General features: G+C 50.3%; 1 protein-coding gene across 7 annotated transcripts in view; it reads left to right on the top strand.

The window, feature by feature from the left end:
* LOC120392089 (zinc finger protein 385C-like) overlaps nucleotides 1-22828 on the top strand; it is a 186582-nt gene that overhangs the window by 137790 nt on the left and 25964 nt on the right. For 6 of the 7 annotated variants that reach the window (XM_039516477.1, XM_039516478.1, XM_039516476.1 and 3 more), the window contains one exon: nucleotides 1805-1947. In XM_039516477.1, coding sequence (XP_039372411.1) covers nucleotides 1805-1947 — 143 coding nt within the window. Of the gene's footprint in view, nucleotides 1-1376; nucleotides 1511-1804; nucleotides 1948-22828 lie in introns of those variants that run through there. The other variant, XM_039516482.1, reaches the window with a different exon arrangement.

The raw sequence follows: 22828 nt of genomic DNA, 5'->3' as shown, positions 1-22828 counted from the left end.
CCACTTTACCCAAGGGACTCACTCCCCAGTGTGTTTAGGAGAGTGAAGTTCCTGGGTTGCTGTGACCGAGCCCTGCCCGCCTCACCCCTTGGCATCAGGGAGCCTGATCCTGGCTGGTGCTGCGGCCCCTCTATGCTGCCAGAACAGCTCAGGTGTTTGAAGGGACCTTGCAATGGGGGGAGGGAATCATCTCTGCACAGGGGGGCTCCCCTGGTGGCATCAGGGCTGTACCTGCCCTGCTCCCCGCTGCTGGCCTAGGGCGCAGCTCAGGGGCGTGGCAGGAGGGAACTGTGCGATGGCTGTTGTCAGGCCTCGGGGGGAGCCGAGCGATGTTAGAGCAGCCCTGACGCTGCTCTGACTTGCAGCAGCCAGGGCAGAGGGGGGAAGATGCCATCGCAGCCCTCCGCCCCGCATTGTCCGTTCCCCCAGCACAGCAGCCATGGCACTGAGGATCGGGCCCAGCGGATCCGTTCCATCGGTTGTCCATAACTCCTGGGGTCGGTTCCCTTAGCTCATCTGCTCAGAGTTTGGAAATCCGGGCTCCTTAAAGTCTTCACACCCCTTCCCCTTTCGTGCTCAAACCCAGGTGCTCTCTAGGCCGAGGAATAAGTGGAATTACCAGCCCTGCTCCGGGTGTGTTCATACAAAGCCTCCCGCCAGGGTGGCATGGGGAGGCCCCATGCACTGGGCCTGAAGCCGCACGCAGAACCTCAGCCTTAGAGCTGCTGCAAAGGAATGAAAGTAGGGGGCGAAGCAAAGGGAGGAAAAGCAAGTTCAACGGGTGAGGGGAGTGACTTTGATTTTGATGCCGTGTGACACTCGTCTTTCAGCTCAGATCTGGTTATTCAAATCCAGTTTCTGCTCAGGTTCCAGAAGAGCCTCTGGCTGCTTGGAACCAATTCGGTTTTCCCCAGTTCCTACAATATTTTTTTTTATTTACTTTGGACTATTTTTAGATCATGCCCCGTCGCTCACTGTTAATCTGCGGGGGAAGGCGTGCGGCAGCCTGGGAAGCTGGTTCGTGGCGCTCGGGATGTGGGTGTTTCTGTTATAGACGCTAATAACCCATTGGGGGGAACAGTGAGGGAGGTGGAGGAGAGGCAGCAGGAGCACCAGCAGCTGTATTTCTAATCCTAGCCAGTGGCAGCTGCGAACTGAGGCTGTTCCTCAGTTCCTAAAGCTCAGATGAGGCATTCAAACCCCACTGGAAGTCAAACTCCTTTGACAATCTTAGCATAACGGCTGAGCCAGGGGATGTGTTCCTCCCTCCTCCCCTGTGACTAGCTAGTCTAGCTACTGCCTCTGCATCTGCATTGCTTTTATTGCCATGTTGTCTCTATAGTTTTGCGTGTCCGTGTGCTCGGAGCTGTATAAGACTCAAAAGAAATCCAGGTCCCCACCCCAAGCAGCCTACAGGCAGAGGCCCCAGTCCTGCATCAGGATCTGCAAGAGCGCTCCCCTGTGCCTACCCAGAATCCCCTTGGAGGGAGAGAGGCCCCCGTATTTCTCGGTGAGCATTGTCAGGGTTATTAGAGGTAGTTGGGAAAACTGGGATTTTAACATGAGAAATTTAAAACAAAAAGCTGGTGGTTTGAAATGTTTACGTTTCCCTGTGGGACATTTTGAACCAATTCAAGGCAAAAAAAATTCCCTTCTCATGTCAGTATTGTGTAATTTCAGTTATTTAAAACCAAAAAGCCAAAACACCATTTTAATTCAAAATTTCAGAGTTGACATTTGCCCTTTTCCAGGTGATTTAATTACGAAAAATCTCAGCGTTGTGTCTCCTTCCCTCTCTGTGTAGGTCCGTCGGGGCACAGCAGCCCCCTCCTAGCATCGCTGTCTATTCCTGGGCGACCCCTACACCCACCACTGGACATCAAGCACTTCCTGACCTTTAGACTCAATGGGACGTCCCCACTCAACCTGTTCCCCAACTTCAACACGGTGAGTTATTACGAGGCTCAAAGAACTTCCAGGCTGGAAGGGGTGAGATCTGTGCGTCTACGTCTGAAATGCAGCAGCGCCAGGGGACGTGGTGGGGGATGCCAGCCAGGACAGCCGACCCGTCACTGCTCACCGCGTAACCCCGTCAAGGCTTTCCATGTTCAGGGAGTGGGGAAGGAATATTCCAAAATTGAGGATGTGAGGAAAAGCAGCACGTTAGCCAGGGAGCAGCTGGTGGGCCGTGATGCCAGTCGCTCTAGGCGAGCACAGGTGGACTCAGGGCATGGATCCTGGGGATCTGCCTTTGGAGGGAGCTGGGCTGTCTTCCCAGCAGGGTTTGGCCTCTGGGCACCCGCTGTTTTCAGAAGCACTAAACTCCCGTGGTTTGGCCCAGATTGCAGTTCAGCAGCTCCTGCCAAGAGCAGTGGGAGCTTGTGAAAACCTGACCCCGTATGAATACACACTTGGCTGAATCAGACACCTGGGTGGCCAGACTGAAGGTGCCTTTTGCCTGTAACCGTGGCTGGCAAAGTTCAGTGCTAGATGGTATTGAATGGGTCACAGGAAGGGCAGCATGGCTCATTCAAGGTCACGGAGCAGAGTAATGGCGGAGCAGGGGCAGAACCCAGATCTCCCGAGCCCCAAGGCAGTGCCCTACCCACTGACCCAGACTGCCTTGTTCTTATTGGTCCCATTGCCCTGTCAATTCCTTCTCCCTTATTGTTCGATTAGCTGCCAATCACAGGTTCACCACTCTCCGCATCCGCCCAGCTGACTTCCTGCTTTGCTAAAGGGGTCTTCTGAGCCATAAACTGCCCATGCAAATTAGTGCACGTGTCACCCTTAACCTGAAGGGAAGCGCGTCTGAGAGCACTCCCTGGGTCTATTGCTGCAGAGGGAGGAGGGCTCTGAAACTGACCACGGAGACACACGTTCTTTTTTGAAACGGGTGCATCCGAGATCAATCCCACAAGGCTCCATGCATCACTATTATAAACAGACATTTTAAAAATGCTTCATTTCAACCAAGATCAGTTGGGTTTTGCTCCCAGAATCAATAGCAATAAAGTAGCTTTGGAGGGGAGTTTTATGAGATTAAATACAGAAAAGAGCATCTAAGGGTACAAGGAATCCGTCAGCTGCCACCTCTCCAGGTTTTGTTGTCAGTCCTGCTTTGCTTATTGCAGAATGTCTCTTGTTCGTTTACTAAGGTCAAGGTCAATCTGCAGGCGAGCCCAGGCCTCGGTTATGTGATACTTATATAATAACGTCTCAGGCTTCTAATCTCCTCCTCCTTTGCTCACTTAACCATCAGGGAATGTCAGGGGCCTCTTCCTGTAGCTGGATACAAAACATTTCCATTTAAACCTTTTTTCCATTGGAAAACGGCTTTTTCAACTAAATGGAGATTTTAACATTTCCCCCCCCCCCCCCAAAACAAGGTTGGTTTTAAATTTTTGGGTTTCATATGAAAATTTTCAATTACAGTGTTTTTGTCAAAAAAAATTGTTTTTCTTCATTAAAACTTTTCGGGGGGATGGGGGGGAATAATTTGCCAACCAGCTGTAAGGCAGAATCTGTGCTGGTATTTGCAGTGGTGGCGCCAGGGATTCCACGGGGACGCACCATGTGAATGGACGCCCAAAAGGAAACTGAGGATGTGGGTCGATGGTGCTTGGAGGACAGCGCGTGAACGAGCCAATCCCAATTTTGCATCCTCCATTGGGGACTCTGTCCTGACTTGCTGGGAGACGAACTTGACCTAATAGGTCTGTTACGTCCCTGACTTGCTGGAATAGTAGAGGTTAGAAATACAAAGACCTGGTGAATCACCTCTTTGAAGAGGAACCGTTGTGGTCTAATGGGCTGAGTACAGAGGCAGAAAACCTGAGATCTGTTCCGGACTCGGCGCCCGGCTTGCAGGGTGAACGTGGGCAAGTCAGTTAGACCAAACGTTGCAGAGATGTCGGTCGAAAGGGGAACGACTGCAGGGCTGTGCTATGCAGCAGGTCAGACTAGACCATCGCAGTGGTTCCTTCGGGCTGTGTAACCTATTAAAGTTACTCACTGAAATCTTCACTTCCCTGGGAGCCCTGAGCGCTCGGCACAGAGGAGAATGAAGCTGCGCTCGTGTGGCTACTTAGGCACCGAAATACATCACTTCAGGCCTCTGGGTTTGACAACACAGGTGGATTCTGAACCTCGCTGTGCCTCATTCCCCCTCTCCTCGGCAGAGAGGGCGACACTGACCTTCCATTTGGAAATTACTTTGCGGTCCAGGGATGACACACGCTGTGGAAGTGCACGTGATTATTGCTGCTTATTTAGGGGAAGATTTTCAAAGACGTTATGGGGAGGTAGGCTCCCAACTCCCACTGACTTTGGGATTCCAGCCTTAAACTCCCATGGGACCCTTTTAAATCCCCGCTTTAGCCCCTCTCTAGGGCTAGAATGCAGGGGTACAGTAGAAGATGATTTTTGCTGATGCTATTAACTGCCATTTTTGCCCATGTTCCTTTTTGTAGCAATTGGAGCCAGCAGCTAAACTGACCCAGCCTGTTCCGTATGCTCCTTGGCTGGCCTCCCTCCTCCCCTGGGCGCATGTGTCCTGTTGTCATGTTGTTTGTTTGTTTTTTAAATGAAGCTTTTGAACATTCCTCTCCCGTGTTTGCTGGAAACCCCATCCCCGCCTGCAACATGAGCCAGTGACCTTTCCTGGGTGGTGGGCTCACCTCGGCGAGGTCCCTTTGCTCAGCAGGGACAGTTGCTCCACACCTGGCTGAGCTAGGATCACACTACGCAGTTTGCCATGCGCGTGCGTATTTGTGCAGGGCGTACGTAGCTATAAGCGCAGTGGGAACCTGTGATAAAGCTGTCTGTGCTCAATGGAAATCTTACACCTCTAGGGGACCCTGGCTGGGAGTTTGTGAAAGTCGTTCCCACCTGCCGTGTGGCTGATGGGCCAGAGTGACTCAGCTGCCCATGCCCCTTGGAGAGAGTGGCTCCGAGGCAGGGATAAGGAGGTGGAGGGCAGCCTGGACGAGGCGTGCCCTCTCTCTGCCTGCTTCGTCCCTCCTCTGGCAAAGAGGAGTCCAGGCTGCAGGGGCCTCCGCTCATCCCCAGACCCAGCACCGCACTCGCTGCAGAACAGAGTGGTGGAAAAGCTTCTGCACCATCTAGCAGGACAAAATACAGATTCTTGTAATTAACCAGGAGACAATTGTTCCAGGGAGGAGAGAGCCTCTGGAGCAGAGTGCAGCAGAAATGGCATCCGGGTTCCCAGCTGTCCAACTCAGCAAGGCTGAGCCTTCAGCTTGTCGGATTTCAGGTGATTTTCAGCCCCTTTTTGGGTCAAGTTCACGCCGGTGCAGAGGCTCAGCGCAGGGCCTATGGGATCCTCAGGGCTGGATCCTTCAAGGTGCGGCACATTCTGGCCTCGCTCCAGCAAAGCTCCTAAGCATATCCTGAGCTTGGGGCAGGTGCCCAGCACCTCGCAGGCTCCAGCCCTTACGTGGCGCATCAGCCTAGTGCTGGCGCAGCGCCTGGGATGACTTACTGCTTGGCCAGACCAGATGTGCCCGCTGCAGGGCACATAGACCCCTATTGAGTAATGTGAGGAGGGCTGCTCCTCTGGGCCTGACCGAAGGTGCTTCCGTGGGGCGTGTCCAATGGGATAGTCCTTAGGCCTGGCAGGGGGGATCCTTGTTACATCTCTCTTGGGCGGCCCTTAAACAGCCCCGCTCCCTCTGTGCATAGCGGGAGGTTGAGGAAGCTAGTGGAGCGACAGGACCTGTTTGGAAACGGTCCGGCTTCCTGGAGCAGCTGAGACGTCCCGGCTGCAGAGCAGAGGCTGAAGAAGTCCTCAAGCTGGAGTTGCAGGAGTTGCGGCAGGAATAAGGAGGAATTTGGCCACCCAGAGGAAGTGAGGAATGACTCACCGACGCGGGGTCGGGGGGGGGCAGAAAGTTCAGAGGCCCCATCTAGGCCGGCGGCTTTACAGAGGATGACAGCAAAGGCCTTTTCGTGGAGGGCTGCTGGACTCCAGCCTCCATTTAATGCTTCGTTGCACCAGGGGAAGTCAGGCTGCTGTTTCCTTATCTCCTTTCCTGTCTGATCTGCCATGGTGTCATGAATAGTTAGTAAAGGGTTAAAGTATAATACCTGGTGGGCACCTGACCTGAGGACCAATCAGGGAAGAGAATTTGAAACTCCTAGGAGGGAACTTTTCCCTCTGTTTGGGGGGGTCTTTGTCTTTAGCCGTCTGGAGTTACAAGAGTCCAGATGTTTTAATCAAGTCTACAAGTTTCCACCTTTCTGAACTAAGTTCTTCTAGTCAAGATAGTGAGTATTAGAAAGATACGTTGTGTCCTCACCTAATAATCCTATGCTTGCAATTCTGTGTGTTTGTTATTGATTATTCTTATTCTGCTGTGTTGTTGTACTGAGAAAGAGAGAGGATTCTCTCCAGAACTTAGCAAGGTTATACCCTATGAGTGGCCAGCTTGGGCTCATAGAGATTCTGTATTTTCTTGTTTTTCTTTTAATAAATTCTTTCTATAAAGACTTGATTAAATCCCTTCCACTGTGGATAGGGGGAGGGGCGAAGACACTCTCTCGGTGGTGAGACAGGCTTATCTCCGGGCAGAGGAGGGGGAGAGGGTTCCTCCTGGGTTTGATTCAAACAGTTGAATCAGGTATCTCTTTCCAGTGGCTAGGAGAGAGAGGGGGAGGTTTCTCCGATGAGTGGATCTGTATTTCCCCAGGAACGTCTCTGGAAAGGGAGTGGGAGGGGAATATAGTGTCTCGTGGTGGCAGCCTGAAGGAGACCTACCCTAAGGATTTTGGGGTGGGGGAAGACATGCTGGTCCTCACTTTGAAACCCCCCAGCTTCAAGTGAGGGTAGACCCATGACATGGTGTCATGAATAGTTAGTAAAGGGTTAAAGTATAATACCTGGTGGGCACCTGACCTGAGGACCAATCAGGGAAGAGAATTTGAAACTCCTAGGAGGGAACTTTTCCCTCTGTTTGGGGGGGTCTTTGTCTTTAGCCGTCTGGAGTTACAAGAGTCCAGATGTTTTAATCAAGTCTACAAGTTTCCACCTTTCTGAACTAAGTTCTTCTAGTCAAGATAGTGAGTATTAGAAAGATACGTTGTGTCCTCACCTAATAATCCTATGCTTGCAATTCTGTGTGTTTGTTATTGATTATTCTTATTCTGCTGTTTTGTTGTACTGAGAAAGAGAGAGGATTCTCTCCAGAACTTAGCAAGGTTATACCCTATGAGTGTCCAGCTTGGGCTCATAGAGATTCTGTATTTTCTTGTTTTTCTTTTAATAAACTCTTTCTATAAAGACTTGATTAAATCCCTTCCACTGTGGATAGGGGAGGCGAAGACACTCTCTCGGTGGTGAGACAGGCTTATCTCCGGGCAGAGAAGGGAGGGGGGAGAGGGTTCCTCCTGGGTTTGATTCAAACAGTTGAATCAGGTATCTCTTTCCAGTGGCTAGGAGAGAGAGAGGGGGGGAGGTTTCCCTCCGATGAGTGGATCTGTATTTCCCCAGGGAACGTCTCTGGAAAGGAATATAGTGTCTCAGTGGTGGCAGCCTGAAGGAGACCTACCCTAAGGATTTTGGGGTGGGGAAGACATGCTGGTCCTCACTTTGAAACCCCAGCTTCAAGTGAGGGTAGACCCATGACATGGTGGCAGCGGAGTTCGAACCCATTGTTCAAGGAGTTTTTTCAGCTGGGCTACGCTGAAGGGAGCTCTTTTCTTTCTTGTTGCTTGGACAGGCAGCTTGAGGAAAAGGTGGTTTTGAAGCAGGTTCAGGGTTAGAAGATTTTCAGTTTCTTCCAGGGCTTTCTGTTACAAAGCCCCTGTGGAGTGCTGTTTTCGTCCATTGTGAGAGGAGATATCACTCAGGATTCCTGAGGTGGGGGGAAGTGCTCAACAAAGTACATTCCCATCCAACAGGAAAAACAGGTTTGGGGGGGGGGAGAGATAAACCCTCCAGCCAGGTTTTTTTTCTCCCTGTGTTGAGAACACAGATCTCTGAGGAAATAGACCAGATTTTTCTCAGGGGTATTGTTAGCAGCAGCCTTTCAGCTGGGCTGCTGAGGACAGCTACTCAGAGCCGTGTGGGCCAGAGAATTTTTGGTTACTCTTTCCTCTTTCTCAGTACAAACCAGTAACATTACACAAACCACAATTTGCTATACAAAGGATTGATTTCTCTTTCTTTACTCAAGTTATCATAGGCAGGGTAGGGACTGTCAAGCAACACAAACAGTTCACTGACTGCAGAGGGGTGTGGCCAGCACCTGAAGGCACAGACATGACTGACTCAAAGACCGAACTGGAAATTGCTCAAGTAAATTTAAAAATCCTACAGGCACAAAAAGAGAAGGAGGAAGCTGCCCATCAGAGAGAGATGGAAAACTAGAAGCTAACCAGAAAGCCAAAGAGGCAGAACACAGGCGGGCAATGGCAGCCAAAGAGGCTGACCGGGCAACCAAAGAGTTAGAGCTACGAATCCAGACACAGGCTTTGGAATTAGAAAAAGCTAAACAGCAAACTCCACCCAATCCAATCCCTCTTCAACCTACTGATCAACCTTCTCGGAGAAAATTTCCCGCCTACAGGGCAGGGGATGATGTTGAGGCCTTTTTAGAAAACTTTGAGAGGGCCTGTATTGGATACCATCTTCCTAAAGATCAATACATGCTGGAGCTGAGGTCACAGCTCAGCGGACAATTATCCCTGGTGGCAGCTGAAATGCCTCTGGGCCAAATGAACGACTTTCAACTATTCCTAACCAAGGCCAGACTCAGAATGGGCATCACCCCTGATCACGCCCGTCAGCGTTTCAGAAACCAGAAATGGACACCGGAGGAGTCATTTCCAAAACACGCCTCCTACATTGAAAAGCATTTTTCTTCCTGGTTAGCAGGAGCCAATGTTCAAACCATGGACGAGCTAACCCTCCTGATGATGATGGAGCAGTTCTTGGATGGTGTTCCGGAGAACATTAGACGCTACATACAAGATGGTAAACCAAAATCTCTCACTGAGGCAGGGGAGATTGGAGCCAGATGGATGGCATCGGTAGACAACACGGCCAAAGGGAGCGAATCACACAAGGTAGCCACCGAGACTAAACCTACCATCGAGGCCAATCAAGCCCACACCTACAACCCAAGCACAGTCACACCCTACTTCTTCTTCTACCTCACCAGTTTCCAGTAAACCAACACAACCCCGTGACCCATCAAGTGGGCGATGTTTTGGATGCAATGAACTGGGGCATATCAAAGCCAAATGCCCGAAGAACCTGAACCGGGTCCAACTCCTTGCACCTGCACACCAAGGAAACCCGGAATTAGATATATCTCAAATACCCGTATGCTTTAGGGAAACTTTGAGAGTGGACGGAAAGGAAGTTATCGCATGGAGAGACACTGCAGCACATATGTCAGCTATCCACCGAACCTTCGTGGACCCCAAATTCATCAACCCGAAAAGCACAGTGACTGTTCGACCCTTCATGTCAAAACCTGTGACATTACCTTCCGCGCAGTTACCTGTCCAGTACAAGGGCTGGTCAGGGACGTGGACTTTTGCTGTCTATGACAATTATTCTGTCCCCATGATTCTGGGCAACCACTTAGCCCATCACGTTGAGCCGCCAGAAACAGAGGGAGTGGTTACACGCAGCCAAGCCAGACGAGCTGCTGCAGCCATCCCTGTCCCTGAGCCATCCACCAAGACCCCGTCTGTGTTAACAGGGACCCAGACATTTTCTCCCTGTGTTGAGAACACAGATCTCTGAGGAAATAGACCAGATTTTTCTCAGGGGTATTGTTAGCAGCAGCCTTTCAGCTGGGCTGCTGAGTACAGCTACTCAGAGCAGAGTGGGACAGAGAATTTTTTTTTACTCTTTCCCTCTTTCTCAGTACAAACCAGTAACATTACACAAACCACAATTTGCTATACAAAGGATTGATTTCTCTTTCTTTACTCAAGTTATCATAGGCAGGGGTAGGGACTGTCAAGCAACACAAACAGTTCACTGACTGCAGAGGGGTGTGGCCAGCACCTGAAGGCACAGACATGACTGACTCAAAGACCGAACTGGAAATTGCTCAAGTAAATTTAAAAATCCTACAGGCACAAAAAGAGAAGGAGGAAGCTGCCCATCAGAGAGAGATGGAAAACTAGAAGCTAACCAGAAAGCCAAAGAGGCAGAACACAGGCGGGCAATGGCAGCCAAAGAGGCTGACCGGGCAACCAAAGAGTTAGAGCTACGAATCCAGACACAGGCTTTGGAATTAGAAAAAGCTAAACAGCAAACTCCACCCAATCCAATCCCTCTTCAACCTACTGATCAACCTTCTCGGAGAAAATTTCCCGCCTACAGGGCAGGGGATGATGTTGAGGCCTTTTTAGAAAACTTTGAGAGGGCCTGTATTGGATACCATCTTCCTAAAGATCAATACATGCTGGAGCTGAGGTCACAGCTCAGCGGACAATTATCCCTGGTGGCAGCTGAAATGCCTCTGGGCCAAATGAACGACTTTCAACTATTCCTAACCAAGGCCAGACTCAGAATGGGCATCACCCCTGATCACGCCCGTCAGCGTTTCAGAAACCAGAAATGGACACCGGAGGAGTCATTTCCAAAACACGCCTCCTACATTGAAAAGCATTTTTCTTCCTGGTTAGCAGGAGCCAATGTTCAAACCATGGACGAGCTAACCCTCCTGATGATGATGGAGCAGTTCTTGGATGGTGTTCCGGAGAACATTAGACGCTACATACAAGATGGTAAACCAAAATCTCTCACTGAGGCAGGGGAGATTGGAGCCAGATGGATGGCATCGGTAGACAACAGCTACGGCCAAAGGGAGCAAATCACACAAGGTAGCCACCGAGACTAAACCTTACCATCGAGGGCCAATCAAGCCCACACCTACAACCCAAGCACAGTCACACCCTACTTCTTCTTCTACCTCACCAGTTTCCAGTAAACCAACACAACCCCGTGACCCATCAAGTGGGCGATGTTTTGGATGCAATGAACTGGGGCATATCAAAGCCAAATGCCCGAAGAACCTGAACTGGTCCAACTCCTTGCACCTGCACACCAAGGAAACCCGGAATTAGATATATCTCAAATACCCGTATGCTTTAGGGAAACTTTGAGAGTGGACGGAAAGGAAGTTATCGCATGGAGAGACACTGCAGCACATATGTCAGCTATCCACCGAACCTTCGTGGACCCCAAATTCATCAACCCGAAAAGCACAGTGACTGTTCGACCCTTCATGTCAAAACCTGTGACATTACCTTCAGTTACCTGTCCAGTACAAGGGCTGGTCAGGGACGTGGACTTTTGCTGTCTATGACAATTATTCTGTCCCCATGATTCTGGGCAACCACTTAGCCCATCACGTTGAGCCGCCAGAAACAGAGGGAGTGGTTACACGCAGCCAAGCCAGACGAGCTGCTGCAGCCATCCCTGTCCCTGAGCCATCCACCAAGACCCCGTCTGTGTTAACAGGGACCCAGACAGAGGTGGTGGAACCGGATCCCATGACAACACCTACAGCAGCCATACTACATCCAGTCCCAGAACCGGAACTGGAAGAGCAACCAGCGGCAGTACCAGCGCCAGCACCGACGCCAGCGCCATAACTCCACCGCGGAGGGCGCGCCAAAACTGGCAGAAGCAGCAGACAACCCTACCCAAGAGGCTCAGCCGGAGCCTGAAATGACACTTTGTGCACCAGCGGGGCGCGGTTCACAGTCAACGGAAACAACCTCATCACCTACATCGCTTCCACAGGAACTGGTGTCTCCCGCCTCAAGGGAACAGTTCCAAGCAGAGCAGGAAGCCGATGACAGCCTCAGCATGGCGGCGGCACGCAGCAACCCACCGCCTCTCAGCTCCACTAACCGATCCCGGTTTGTGGTGGACCAAGGACTTTTATACAAGGAAAGTCTTTATGGTGGACACCAGGAGGGCTGGCATCCTCAAAAACGGTTGCTAGTTCCAGTACCGGAAAAGCTCTTAAGCTTAGCCCATGATCATCCCAGTGGCCATGCTGGGGTGAACCGAAGCAAAGACAGGTTGGGAAGGTCCTTCGACTGGGAGGGGATGGGCAAGGACATGGCCAAGTATGTCCGGTCTTGTGAGGTATGCCAAAAGGTAGGGCAACCTCAAGACCAGGTCAAGGCCCCTCTCCAGCCACTTCCCATAATTGAGGTCCCATTTCAGCGAGTAGCTGTGGATATTATGGGTCCTTTCCCAAAAAGACCCCAGAGGAAAGCAGTACATACTGACTTTTGTGGACTTTGCTACCAGATGGCCGGAAGCAGTAGCTCTAGGCAACACCAGGGCTAACACTGTGTGCCAGGCCTTAACTGACATTTTTACCAGGGTGGGTTGGCCCTCTGAAATTCTTACAGATTCGGGAACAAATTTCCTATCAGGGACCATGAAAGACCTGTGGAAACTCATGGGGTGCATCACTTGGTTGCCACCCGTGCCATCACCAAACTAATGGCCTAGTGGAAAGGTTCAATGGAACTTTGGGGGCCATGATCCATAAATTGTCAATGAACACTCCAATAATTGGGATCTAGTGTTACAACAGTTGCTGTTTGCCTACAGGGCTGTTCCACATCCCAGTTTAGGATTCTCACCATTCGAGCTGGTGTATGGCCATGAGGTTAAGGGGCCATTACAGCTGGTAAAGCAGCAATGGGAGGGGTTTACACCTTCCCCAGGGACTAACATTCTGGACTTTGTAAACAACCTTCAAAACACCCTCCGAGACTCTTGGGCCCTTGCTCGAGAGAGCTTAAAGGATGCTCAAGCGAGCAAAAGGTCTGGTATGATAGACACACCAGAGAGCGTTCCTTCAAGGTAGGAGACCAGGTCATGGTCTTGAAGGCGCAACAGGCCCATAAGATGGAAGCATCCTGGGAAGGACCATACGTGGTCCAGGAGCGCCTGGGAGCTGTTAACTACCTCATAACATTCCCTGATTCCTCTTTAAAGCCTAAAGTGTTTCATGTTAACTCTCTAAAGCCCTTTATCCCAGAGAATTACAGGTCTGTCACTTTACAGTTCAGGAAGGAGATGACACCGAGTGGCCTGAAGGTGTCTACTACGAAGGTAAAAGAAATGGTGGTGTGGAAGAGGTGACCCTCTCCTCAACCCTGCAACGTCTGCAGCGGCAACAGATCAAGGAGCTGTGCACTCTCTTCGCGCCTTGTTCTCAGCCAACCCAGGACGGACTGAGCAAACCTGCCACTCCATTGACACAGGTAATGCTCACCCGATTAGGACCCACCCTACCGGGTGTCACCTCATGCCAAAGTTGCTATTAAACAGGAGATTGACAACATGTTGGAGATGGGTATCATCCGCCCTTCTACCAGTGCATGGGCATCTCCAGTGGTTCTGGTTCCCAAACCAGATGGGGAAATACGCTTTTGCGTGGACTACCGTAAGCTAAATGCTGTAACTCGTCCAGACAACTATCCAATGCCACGCACTGATGAGCTATTGGAAAAGTTGGGACGTGCCCAGTTCATCTCTACCATTGACTTAACCAAGGGGTACTGGCAAGTACCACTAGATGAACCCGCCAGGAAAAATCTGCCTTCATCACCCATGCAGGGGTGTATGAGTTTAATGTGCTTCCATTCGGATTACGGAATGCACCTGCCACCTTCCAAAGGCTGGTGGATGGTCTACTAGCGGGATTGGGAGACTGTGCAGTTGCATACCTCGATGATGTGGCCATTTTTTCTGATTCATGGCCCGAACACCTAGAACATTTGAAAATGGTTTTTGAGCGCATCAAGCAGGCAGGACTTACTGTCAAGGCCAAAAAGTGTCAAATAGGCCAAAACAGAGTGACTTACCTAGGACACCAGGTGGGTCAAGGAACCATCAACCCCCTACAGGCCAAGGTTGAGGCTATCCAACAGTGGCCTGTCCCAAGGTCAAAGAAGCAGGTCCAATCCTTCTTAGGTTTGGCCGGATATTACAGGCGATTTGTACCACACTACAGCCAAATCGCTGCCCCACTAACTGATCTGACCAGGAAAACCCAGCCAAATGCAGTTAAGTGGACTGATGAGTGTCAGAAAGCCTTTACCCAGCTTAAGGCGATACTCATGTCGGACCCTGTCTTAAGGGCCCCAGACTTTGACAAACCCTTCCTAGTTACCACCGATGCATCTGAACGTGGGGTAGGAGCGGTACTCATGCAGGAAGGACCGGATCACAACTTCCATCCTGTCGTATTTCTCAGCAAGAAACTGTCTGAGAGGGAAAGCCACTGGTCCATCAGTGAAAAAGAATGTTACGCCATTGTATATGCCCTGGAAAAGCTACGCCCATACGTTTGGGGCCGGCAGTTCCAGCTACAAACTGACCATGCTGCGCTAAAGTGGCTTCACACCAACAAGGGAAACAACAAGAAACTTCTCCGCTGGAGCTTAGCTCTCCAAGACTTTGACTTTGACATTCAACACATTTCAGGAGCTTCCAACAAAGTTGCTGATGCACTCTCTCGTGAAAGTTTCCCAGAATCAAGTGGCTAAAACTTTTCTTAAAATGTTTTCATGCTTAGTAGTCGATGTAATAGTGCATGTGTTTTATTACTCTGGTTGTTTTACAGTTCTAGGAGGAAATCGCCGCCAGTGGATCCCACTGTAACGATTTGGGGGGCGTGTCATGAATAGTTAGTAAAGGGTTAAAGTATAATACCTGGTGGGCACCTGACCTGAGGACCAATCAGGGAAGAGAATTTGAAACTCCTAGGAGGGAACTTTTCCCTCTGTTTGGGGGGGTCTTTGTCTTTAGCCGTCTGGAGTTACAAGAGTCCAGATGTTTTAATCAAGTCTACAAGTTTCCACCTTTCTGAACTAAGTTCTTCTAGTCAAGATAGTGAGTATTAGAAAGATACGTTGTGTCCTCACCTAATAATCCTATGCTTGCAATTCTGTGTGTTTGTTATTGATTATTCTTATTCTGCTGTGTTGTTGTACTGAGAAAGAGAGAGGATTCTCTCCAGAACTTAGCAAGGTTATACCCTATGAGTGGCCAGCTTGGGCTCATAGAGATTCTGTATTTTCTTGTTTTTCTTTTAATAAATTCTTTCTATAAAGACTTGATTAAATCCCTTCCACTGTGGATAGGGGGAGGGGCGAAGACACTCTCTCGGTGGTGAGACAGGCTTATCTCCGGGCAGAGAAGGGAGGGGGGAGAGGGTTCCTCCTGGGTTTGATTCAAACAGTTGAATCAGGTATCTCTTTCCAGTGGCTAGGCGAGAGGGAGGGGGGGGAGGTTTCCCTCCGGGGAGTGGATCTGTATTTCCCAGGAACGTCTCTGGAAAGGGGAGGAGGGGAATATAGTGTCTCGTGGTGGCAGCCTGAAGGAGACCTACCCTAAGGATTTTGGGGTGGGGGAAGACATGCTGGTCCTCACTTTGAAACCCCCCAGCTTCAAGTGAGGGTAGACCCATGACACATGGCGACAGCTCAGCGAGTCCATCTGGCAGCTGAGCCTCAAGTATACGCTAAGGGAAGAAAGAAAAGCTGGTCGTGCTTTAGATTTCCGATTTCCAGCTACCCTGGGTCGTATTCAGAGCTGGTGCAAGGAGAGAGCAACTCCACTCCAGTCAGTGAACTTGCACCTTCTGACCCCAAGCCCATGTGCTGGCTTCCTGTCCCCGTCCCGTGAAATGTTCTGTAATAGTCACCCCCGCTGGAACAGCGTCGAGGGAGAGTCGCTTGTTACTGCAGAGCTGAACCCTTTGCATGCTGGGCAGGTCACAAGACTCTCATGAACCCAGCAGATGTTCTACTCTGGAGCAAAGCGAATCCTCCCGAGCTGTGCGCTCTTGCCCCACAGACGGCAGCTCGTGTTCAGGAGGGACGCTCTGGCTCTGGCTGCGGCTGCGTTGAGTTCCCCAAGATCTAACAGTGTCTTGCAAAACCGCAGTACCAGAAGGCGCAGTCCAAAGTGACGCTGTCCCTCTGAATTCCCGTTTCTGACCTCGGTGGCTGGCAGGAAGTTCAACGAGGAGATCTCTATTTATATCAGGAGGAACATCCCGGGGATAAATTGAGTAATTTGAGTCAATAGGAATTGACTATAAAGCAGAGACATTTGCTCTCTGAATGCCCTGTACCCAGAATCACCTCTCTGCGTTCGTGTGAGTTCTCTCCGGAGATGGGGACAGAAGGCTCCTGATGCATTCCAATTAATTCTGCTGGAATCTGTAAATGAAAATCGCGTCAGACCAGCCACTCCTGAGCCCTGGGAATTGGTACGTACGCTCTCAATGCAGAGATCCCTCAGCAGAGCTGTATTTAGCATAGACCAGGACAAGTACATCATGGCACATTTTACTGTGCCGAAGGAGTTCTTGATGCCACAGAGAATAGACTGTAGGGGGTACCATCCAGCACTGGGAGGATACTAGCCAGGGTTATGTCAGGGCTTTTCCAGTCCAATGTCTGTGACTGCAAAAGTTGGAAGAAAGTTACTGGAGTACTTTTATTTTTTTTTTTTAAGTAGAAGCACAAGAATACTCAGGTGGCATCAAAGTGTCGAAACCATTCAGCATCACCCACCAAAAGGAGTCGTTTTGTGCTTCTAGCAAAGTTCTCGGTGTGCTAAAAACACACTGTTCTCTGCAGATCTGCTTGATGGAACAAAGAGATGCAGAGACAGAGTGTCATTTGATATCTGCAGTGCAAGCGGGTGACTAGCCCGGACAGGCTCCACAGAACAGCTATGCACGGCATGGCCCACTTCCGAACGCCTTTTCAAAACTCGACGTTAGAGTTGACTTTTGAATACAAGAAATGGTGAGGGTGAAACAGCTGTGAAACCCTCAGCATCTGCAGCTGCAATGACTCTTGGCTTTAGAGTGGAGAGTTGTCCTTGAGGTTTGTTCCTCTATGAAGAGGGAAGTCACTTTTCTTCTCTGTACCTCAATTTCTCCATCTGTAACATGGGAATACTTCTGGCCAGCCTACTTCCCATGAACGAATGAGTGTTTGCACAGCGAAGTGATAGCGCTAGATGTAAGTTAAGTTTTTATTGTTGTGAAGGAGTCTAAAGGGGGAGGATGGCCCAGTGGTTAGGGTGCGAGGCAGAGACTTGGGAGACCCGGGTCCAATTCCCTGGTCTAGTTCCTCTGTACCTCGGTCCCGCATCTGGAAAATGAGGATGACTAGCACTGCCCTGCCTCCCGGGAGGCTTGGGGAGGATCAATGCATATAAAAGATTGTGAAATGCTCAGAGCCTCGGTAACAGAGGCCCTGTGGCTGGCGTAAGTCGACAGAGGGAAGGGACAGGTGGCATCCCATAGTACCTATGGGACTCACTGCTGCAAACAGCTTCACGTAACCAGAGAGCAGGACCCGGGTCCCGGCATTCTGGGAAATCTTTGCATCTCTGTGTCCAAAACAATGAAACGAGTTAGCAAGCGACGTCAGCTGGGTCTGATCTCACTCAGCGTTGGATGGATGTGGCAGCGGCTGCGGCGATGGCCCAGGCAGCGGTTTCATGCTGCACTTTCCAAAGCGCATGTCTAGAAATGAGGTCTCTTGAAATGGGATGGAAGCTCCCTTTGCCTTGAACGGTCCCTTTGGAGTTAGCCAGTTCAGCGCTGCTCCCCGGGCCGGTGCAGGGGCGGAATGGCTTGCTGCAGTGAGCCCCACATTAGAGATGACGGCTCATATGGGTTGCCAGGCACAGACTGACTTCCCTGACTCTGCAGGCGAATGGTGATGGGAACGTACAGCGCTCAGAGGTACTTGCCATCAGGGAGAGGAGAAGAAGCCACCTCTAGGAGCCTCAAACCTAAGAGCTCCGTGTGATGGTGTGCGGCAAAAGAGCTAATGCGATCCTGGGATGCATAACCATGTGAATCTTGGCTGGGTGTAGAGAGGTTATTTAACCTCTGTGTTCGGCACTGGTGCCACCACTGCTGGAGCCCTGTGTTCAGTTCGGGTGCCCACGATTCAAGAAGGATGTTGATAAATTGGAGAGGGGTCACAGAAGCGCCATGAGAATAAGAAAACAGCGATCGACTCAAAGAGCTCAGTCTGTTGATGTGAACAAAGGGAAGGGGTGAGTTGATTACTGTCTATAAGCACCTATCTGGAGAACAAGTAAGTAAAAATGGGCTCGTCAGTCTAGCAGAGGAAGGTCTAACGGGATCCAGTGGCTGCGAGTTGACACTAGACAAATAAAGCTGAACATTTGAACAATGAGCGTCACTAACCAGGGGTCGTGGAGGATCCTCCGTCACTGACTGTTTTCAAATCAAGAGTAGCTGGTTTTCTGAAAGCTCTGCTGTAGGGATTAGCCTAGGGATGCTCTGGGGCCAGACTAGATGCTCCCAGTGATCCCTTCTGGCCTTGCAACCTAGCGATCTATTAATCAAACCACTTAAACTCTTTAATACCCATAGGAGCCTGGATGTCGTTGCCACCGTTTTACAGATGGGGCAGTCCAAAGCCGAGGGGTTAACAGGCCTGATCTGGAGCAATCCTGAGTAGCCACAGCTGATGTCAGTAGCATCAGTGGCAGTTGTGGGTGGGTGGGTGCTTATCCCCTCTGAAATCTGGCTCCCTGCACTGTACGAGACATTTTCAGGCTTGTTTAACCTGGCTGTAATCCACACTGGGCTCTTCTGCACAAGGGCAGATTTTGCAAGTGACTTGCCCCGGGTCACATAGGGAATCGTTGTCAGAGCTGGGAGTGGAACCCAGGAGTCCTGCCCCAGTAGCGCCTCTGTATAATAGAACTTTACTGACAGGGTTGTTTATTAGTCGTTTCTCATATGACGCAGATCCAGTGAGGCAGGGCGTTACCTGGCGGGACGTGTAGGAGACTGTGCGTGCTAAGGAATGGAACGGAAAGCTCAGGCGAATGTCTGTTGTGCAGCCGGTACCCAGAGCTGCCAAGAGCCCTGTGGCTTCCCCAGAGATGTCTGGGAATGTGAAGCAATGACTTTGGGATGTGCCATTCTCCTGTTACTCTCAGAGAACCCAGCCAGTGAGGGCAGGAGATTGGGTGATGGGAAGACACCAGAAAGGAGCGTGATGATGATGAGGTTGTAGGACAGCGCGATGACCCAACCTGTTGGGAAACGGATCGTCAGTTTCATCTCCTTAAACAAGGAGTTTAAAAATCCATCAGGGGAGGGCTAACTTTTCTTTAATTGCCCCTTCCTGGCTGCAGACTGGGCCTTCGAAGAGTTAGAAAGGCAGCGAGGGCCCATCCGCAGAGGCTGAATGAATTCATGATGGACTAGCGCTATTAAAGTGAATATGAACTGAATACAAATTGATTGGACAGTTAAAATGTCCTCTGGTTTTGATATTAATGGAGGATACTTTATATGAAGAGTCCAAAATGGAAAGTGAAGCTTTCTGAGAGGCTGTAATTTAGTGTTAATTAATAGGCGTGTAAACCTCTAGCATGTAGCATCAAGGACCCTTGATCATTAAATACCAAATTGTCTAGTCCCTTTTGTCTCCATGGTGTGGAGCCTGCATCTCATCACAGCCCCTCAGAAGGTTCAGCGTAGTAATAAAGAGCCAATCAGCTCTGCTCTCCCCAGGGGTTGGGGTTTTTCCCTTTGCTATTAATCCATCTGATTAAATAGTTGAACAATCTTTAACAAGTGCCCCTTGAGCCTTTCTCTCCACTGCTCTCAATGAGTGGAGCTCCGTTGGAGTCGATGGAAAAATGCCCATTTAAACCCACTGGGAGTCTGGCCCAAAGCTTCGCCGGGCATCAAAATCTGGTACTTTTATAATAAAAATAATAATCATTTGCCCATCTTCCAGCCCCCAGTCTCCATGTGTCTGTCAACCATCGAGGAATTTCCACGGCTCGGCTCTTCTCTGAGGCAGGGCAGTGTCACCATCCCCATTTTACAGCGGGGGAAACTGAGGCACAGACCGAGGAAGTGACTTGCAGCAAATCAGTAGGAGAGCTGGGAATAGAACCCAGGAGTCCTGGTGCCCAGTTTGGAGCATTAACCACAAAACCATCCCTCATTGCATCCCCGTGTGGCAGGGCATGTGTGTGATGCCTGCAGCTGGCTGACGTTTTGTCATCAAAAGGTTGAGGTGTTTCCCCCCCAAACAATGGCATTTTGAACAATTCAGAAATTTTCTGTGCAAATGCTTGGCTTGTTCAGAATGCGCCTGTTTTTCATCAGAATGAAACAAAACTATTTTATTTCAATTTTTAAAATTCAGCGTAATGTTTTCAGGTTTTCCATATTTCTGCTCTTCTAGTGAAAAAAGGAGTGGAAAGAGGGGACGAGCGCAGACATCAAATTTTGGGTTACGTTTCGATGGAAAAATGGAATATTTCAGCAAAAAACTTTCCCCAGAATAACAATATTTTGTTTCTTTCTAAATTTTGCACACAGAAAACTAGGTATATTTCAGCCACCTTAGTAACAACCTCCAGCGTGTATTCGGAACGGTGTCTTGGTCTGTTCCGTGTCTAACACAGGCTTGGATCCTATAGTCTCACATGGGCATTGTAAATTGATGGGAGGGAAGAATCTGTATCCTTCACAGACTCAGAAGACCAGTGCGGGGCCGGTAGGCACACTTGTGCGCTCGCACACGTGCGCTTTTGAATTCAACCCGTTTTACTTGAGGCCGTGTCTAGACGCAGTGTCACTTTGGCGCTGTCGCTGGGCTGCTGTAGCGTGGACGCTTCCTACAGAAGGGGTTTTCCCATCCATGGAGTTAATCCGCCTCTCCCAGGTACTAGAGAATTCTTCCGCTGACCCCGCCACGTTTACAGAAGGGGTCAGGTTGACCGAACTATGGCCCTGAGGGCGCAGTGTTTTTCCAGGGCGTGACCAGGTCTTAGTGTCACATTCCTGGGACTCTCCTAAATGTCTGTGAAATCCTCGGCTGTGATTTGCGGTTGTCATGTTGTGTATTATGGGAGCAACTAGAGTCTGCAACAGAGATCAGGGCCCCGTGGGGCTGGGTGCCGCACAGCCCCATCGTGGGAGATGGGCCCTGCCCTCAGGAGCTCGCAGTCCTACTGGACCAGGCAGCGGAAGGATTATTACATTTTTCCAGTTGAAGAAGTGGGGCCCGGAGAGATTCTGCGACTTGCCCAGCCAGGATCACACAGGAAGCCAGTGGCAGAGGTGGGAACTCAGATCTCAGGAGTCCCAGTCCAATGCCTCAACCCAAGCCCATCCTTCCTCCCTGAGTTAATTATGGGCACTGCTGCCCAAGAAATATCTGCCACCTTCCTGAACTTCCCACCCATGGCATCTTCCTAGATCTGTAAATTCCACTCCACCTTCCTCCTGGCTTCTCCGGTTCTTGGCTCCCTCCTGAGGTGCTAGACATGGGGGATGAGCTCCTCAAAGGCAGAAGAGCAGTTAAAACGCTGGGCCATTCCAGTAAGGGACCAGCATGGACACAGCACTTTGATGCAGCACTGCACGGAGGAGAGAGATTCCTCTTGTTTTTTGCACTGTGGGGGTGCTGCTGTGAGTGCACCGCAGTGTTCGGAGCAGCGTCTTTGTCATCACTAGAGGCCTCTGGTTCCCCCATCAGAACCCAAATGCCTCTTCATTTATATTCCAGATAAGTGAGTAAAATTTCATAGCAAACAGGCACTTCATTAATCACTCGATATTACCATTCTGCTCACTCCTGGAATGGAATTTGGGGTCTTGATAATGGCTCTGTTGTCCAGGCATGTGCCCTGAAGACTGATGCACCTGTCTCTGCGACTAAATAGCTTTGCAGAGAAATACGATCGCCTGAAAACCCAAGGCTCCACTGACAGCAGGACGCAGATAAGATAATCTTCCTATGCCTCCGGGTAGTGAAACAATCCTTGCATTATAGATTATAGCTGCACTCCAACAAAGAGATTATTCTTGTTTTCCCCCCTTAATAAATGCGTTTTGTTTAAAACAATTATGGCTTTTCGAATAAGTTTACCGCTCCGGCTGAGGACTAAAATGACGCTGAGCGTCAGGGAGAGACAGACCCACTGGGGGCTGTTGTTGGTCTGTGTGCGTCTGCCTCGTCTCACAACCGCTGCCCTTTGATGAATCGTCTCACGGAAAGACACAGCCCGTTGCAAATAGCTAGAGTTGTTCTAGTTCTGTGCAGCGCAAGTGCATGCGCCCTGTGGAATACCAGGGGCCAGGGGACTCCTTGGCCAATAAAAAAATGTTCCTGAATAATTGTGCTAATAGTTTGATACAGCATGAAAAATAAATGACTTCTTATATTGCAGGCCCCAGTCGAGATTGGCTGGTGCTAGGCGCTTTCCTTTCCTGTGCCTGCCCCAAAGTACCTACAAGTCAGACCAAGGGGGGAGGAGGAAAGGGTTACCACCCCCACTTTACAGCTGGGGACCTGAAGCACAGAGCGATTGTGAGCTGGCCCACAGGGATTCCCCTCCCTGCATCTGAGTGCTCAGCCTAGATCCCAATGGCAGCAACCTGTCGAAACGCTCCCAGAATTGGCGGCCTGGCGAATCCGTTAGCTGTGGGCTGGGCAGCTGTCTAGGTGTCAGAGCAGGGAATTTGCAGGGTTCCTTGTTCCGAGCTCCACCCCCATCGGTGGGTCTGCCTCTCATAGGGTGTCACAGCGACGCCTCACTGCGAGGAGAGCGAAGTGTTGTCACTAGGGTGAGATTCGCTGCAGGGCAGAGGGCAAAGCACAAGGTACCAGCACCGTGTAAACCCCGTAGTGCTTAGGGCTTCTGCTGGCCTTGCGTGGGGCTGAATTTTACTCACTGATTAACAGCAAACAAAGGGTTAATGGCCGGTGACTC

Source organism: Mauremys reevesii, linkage group 27 (genome assembly GCF_016161935.1).
Source record: "Mauremys reevesii isolate NIE-2019 linkage group 27, ASM1616193v1, whole genome shotgun sequence".
NCBI classification, from domain to species: Eukaryota; Metazoa; Chordata; order Testudines; family Geoemydidae; genus Mauremys; species Mauremys reevesii.
The sequence above is the reverse complement of the archived record's forward strand: the minus strand, read 5'-3'. Positions and strand labels throughout refer to the sequence as shown.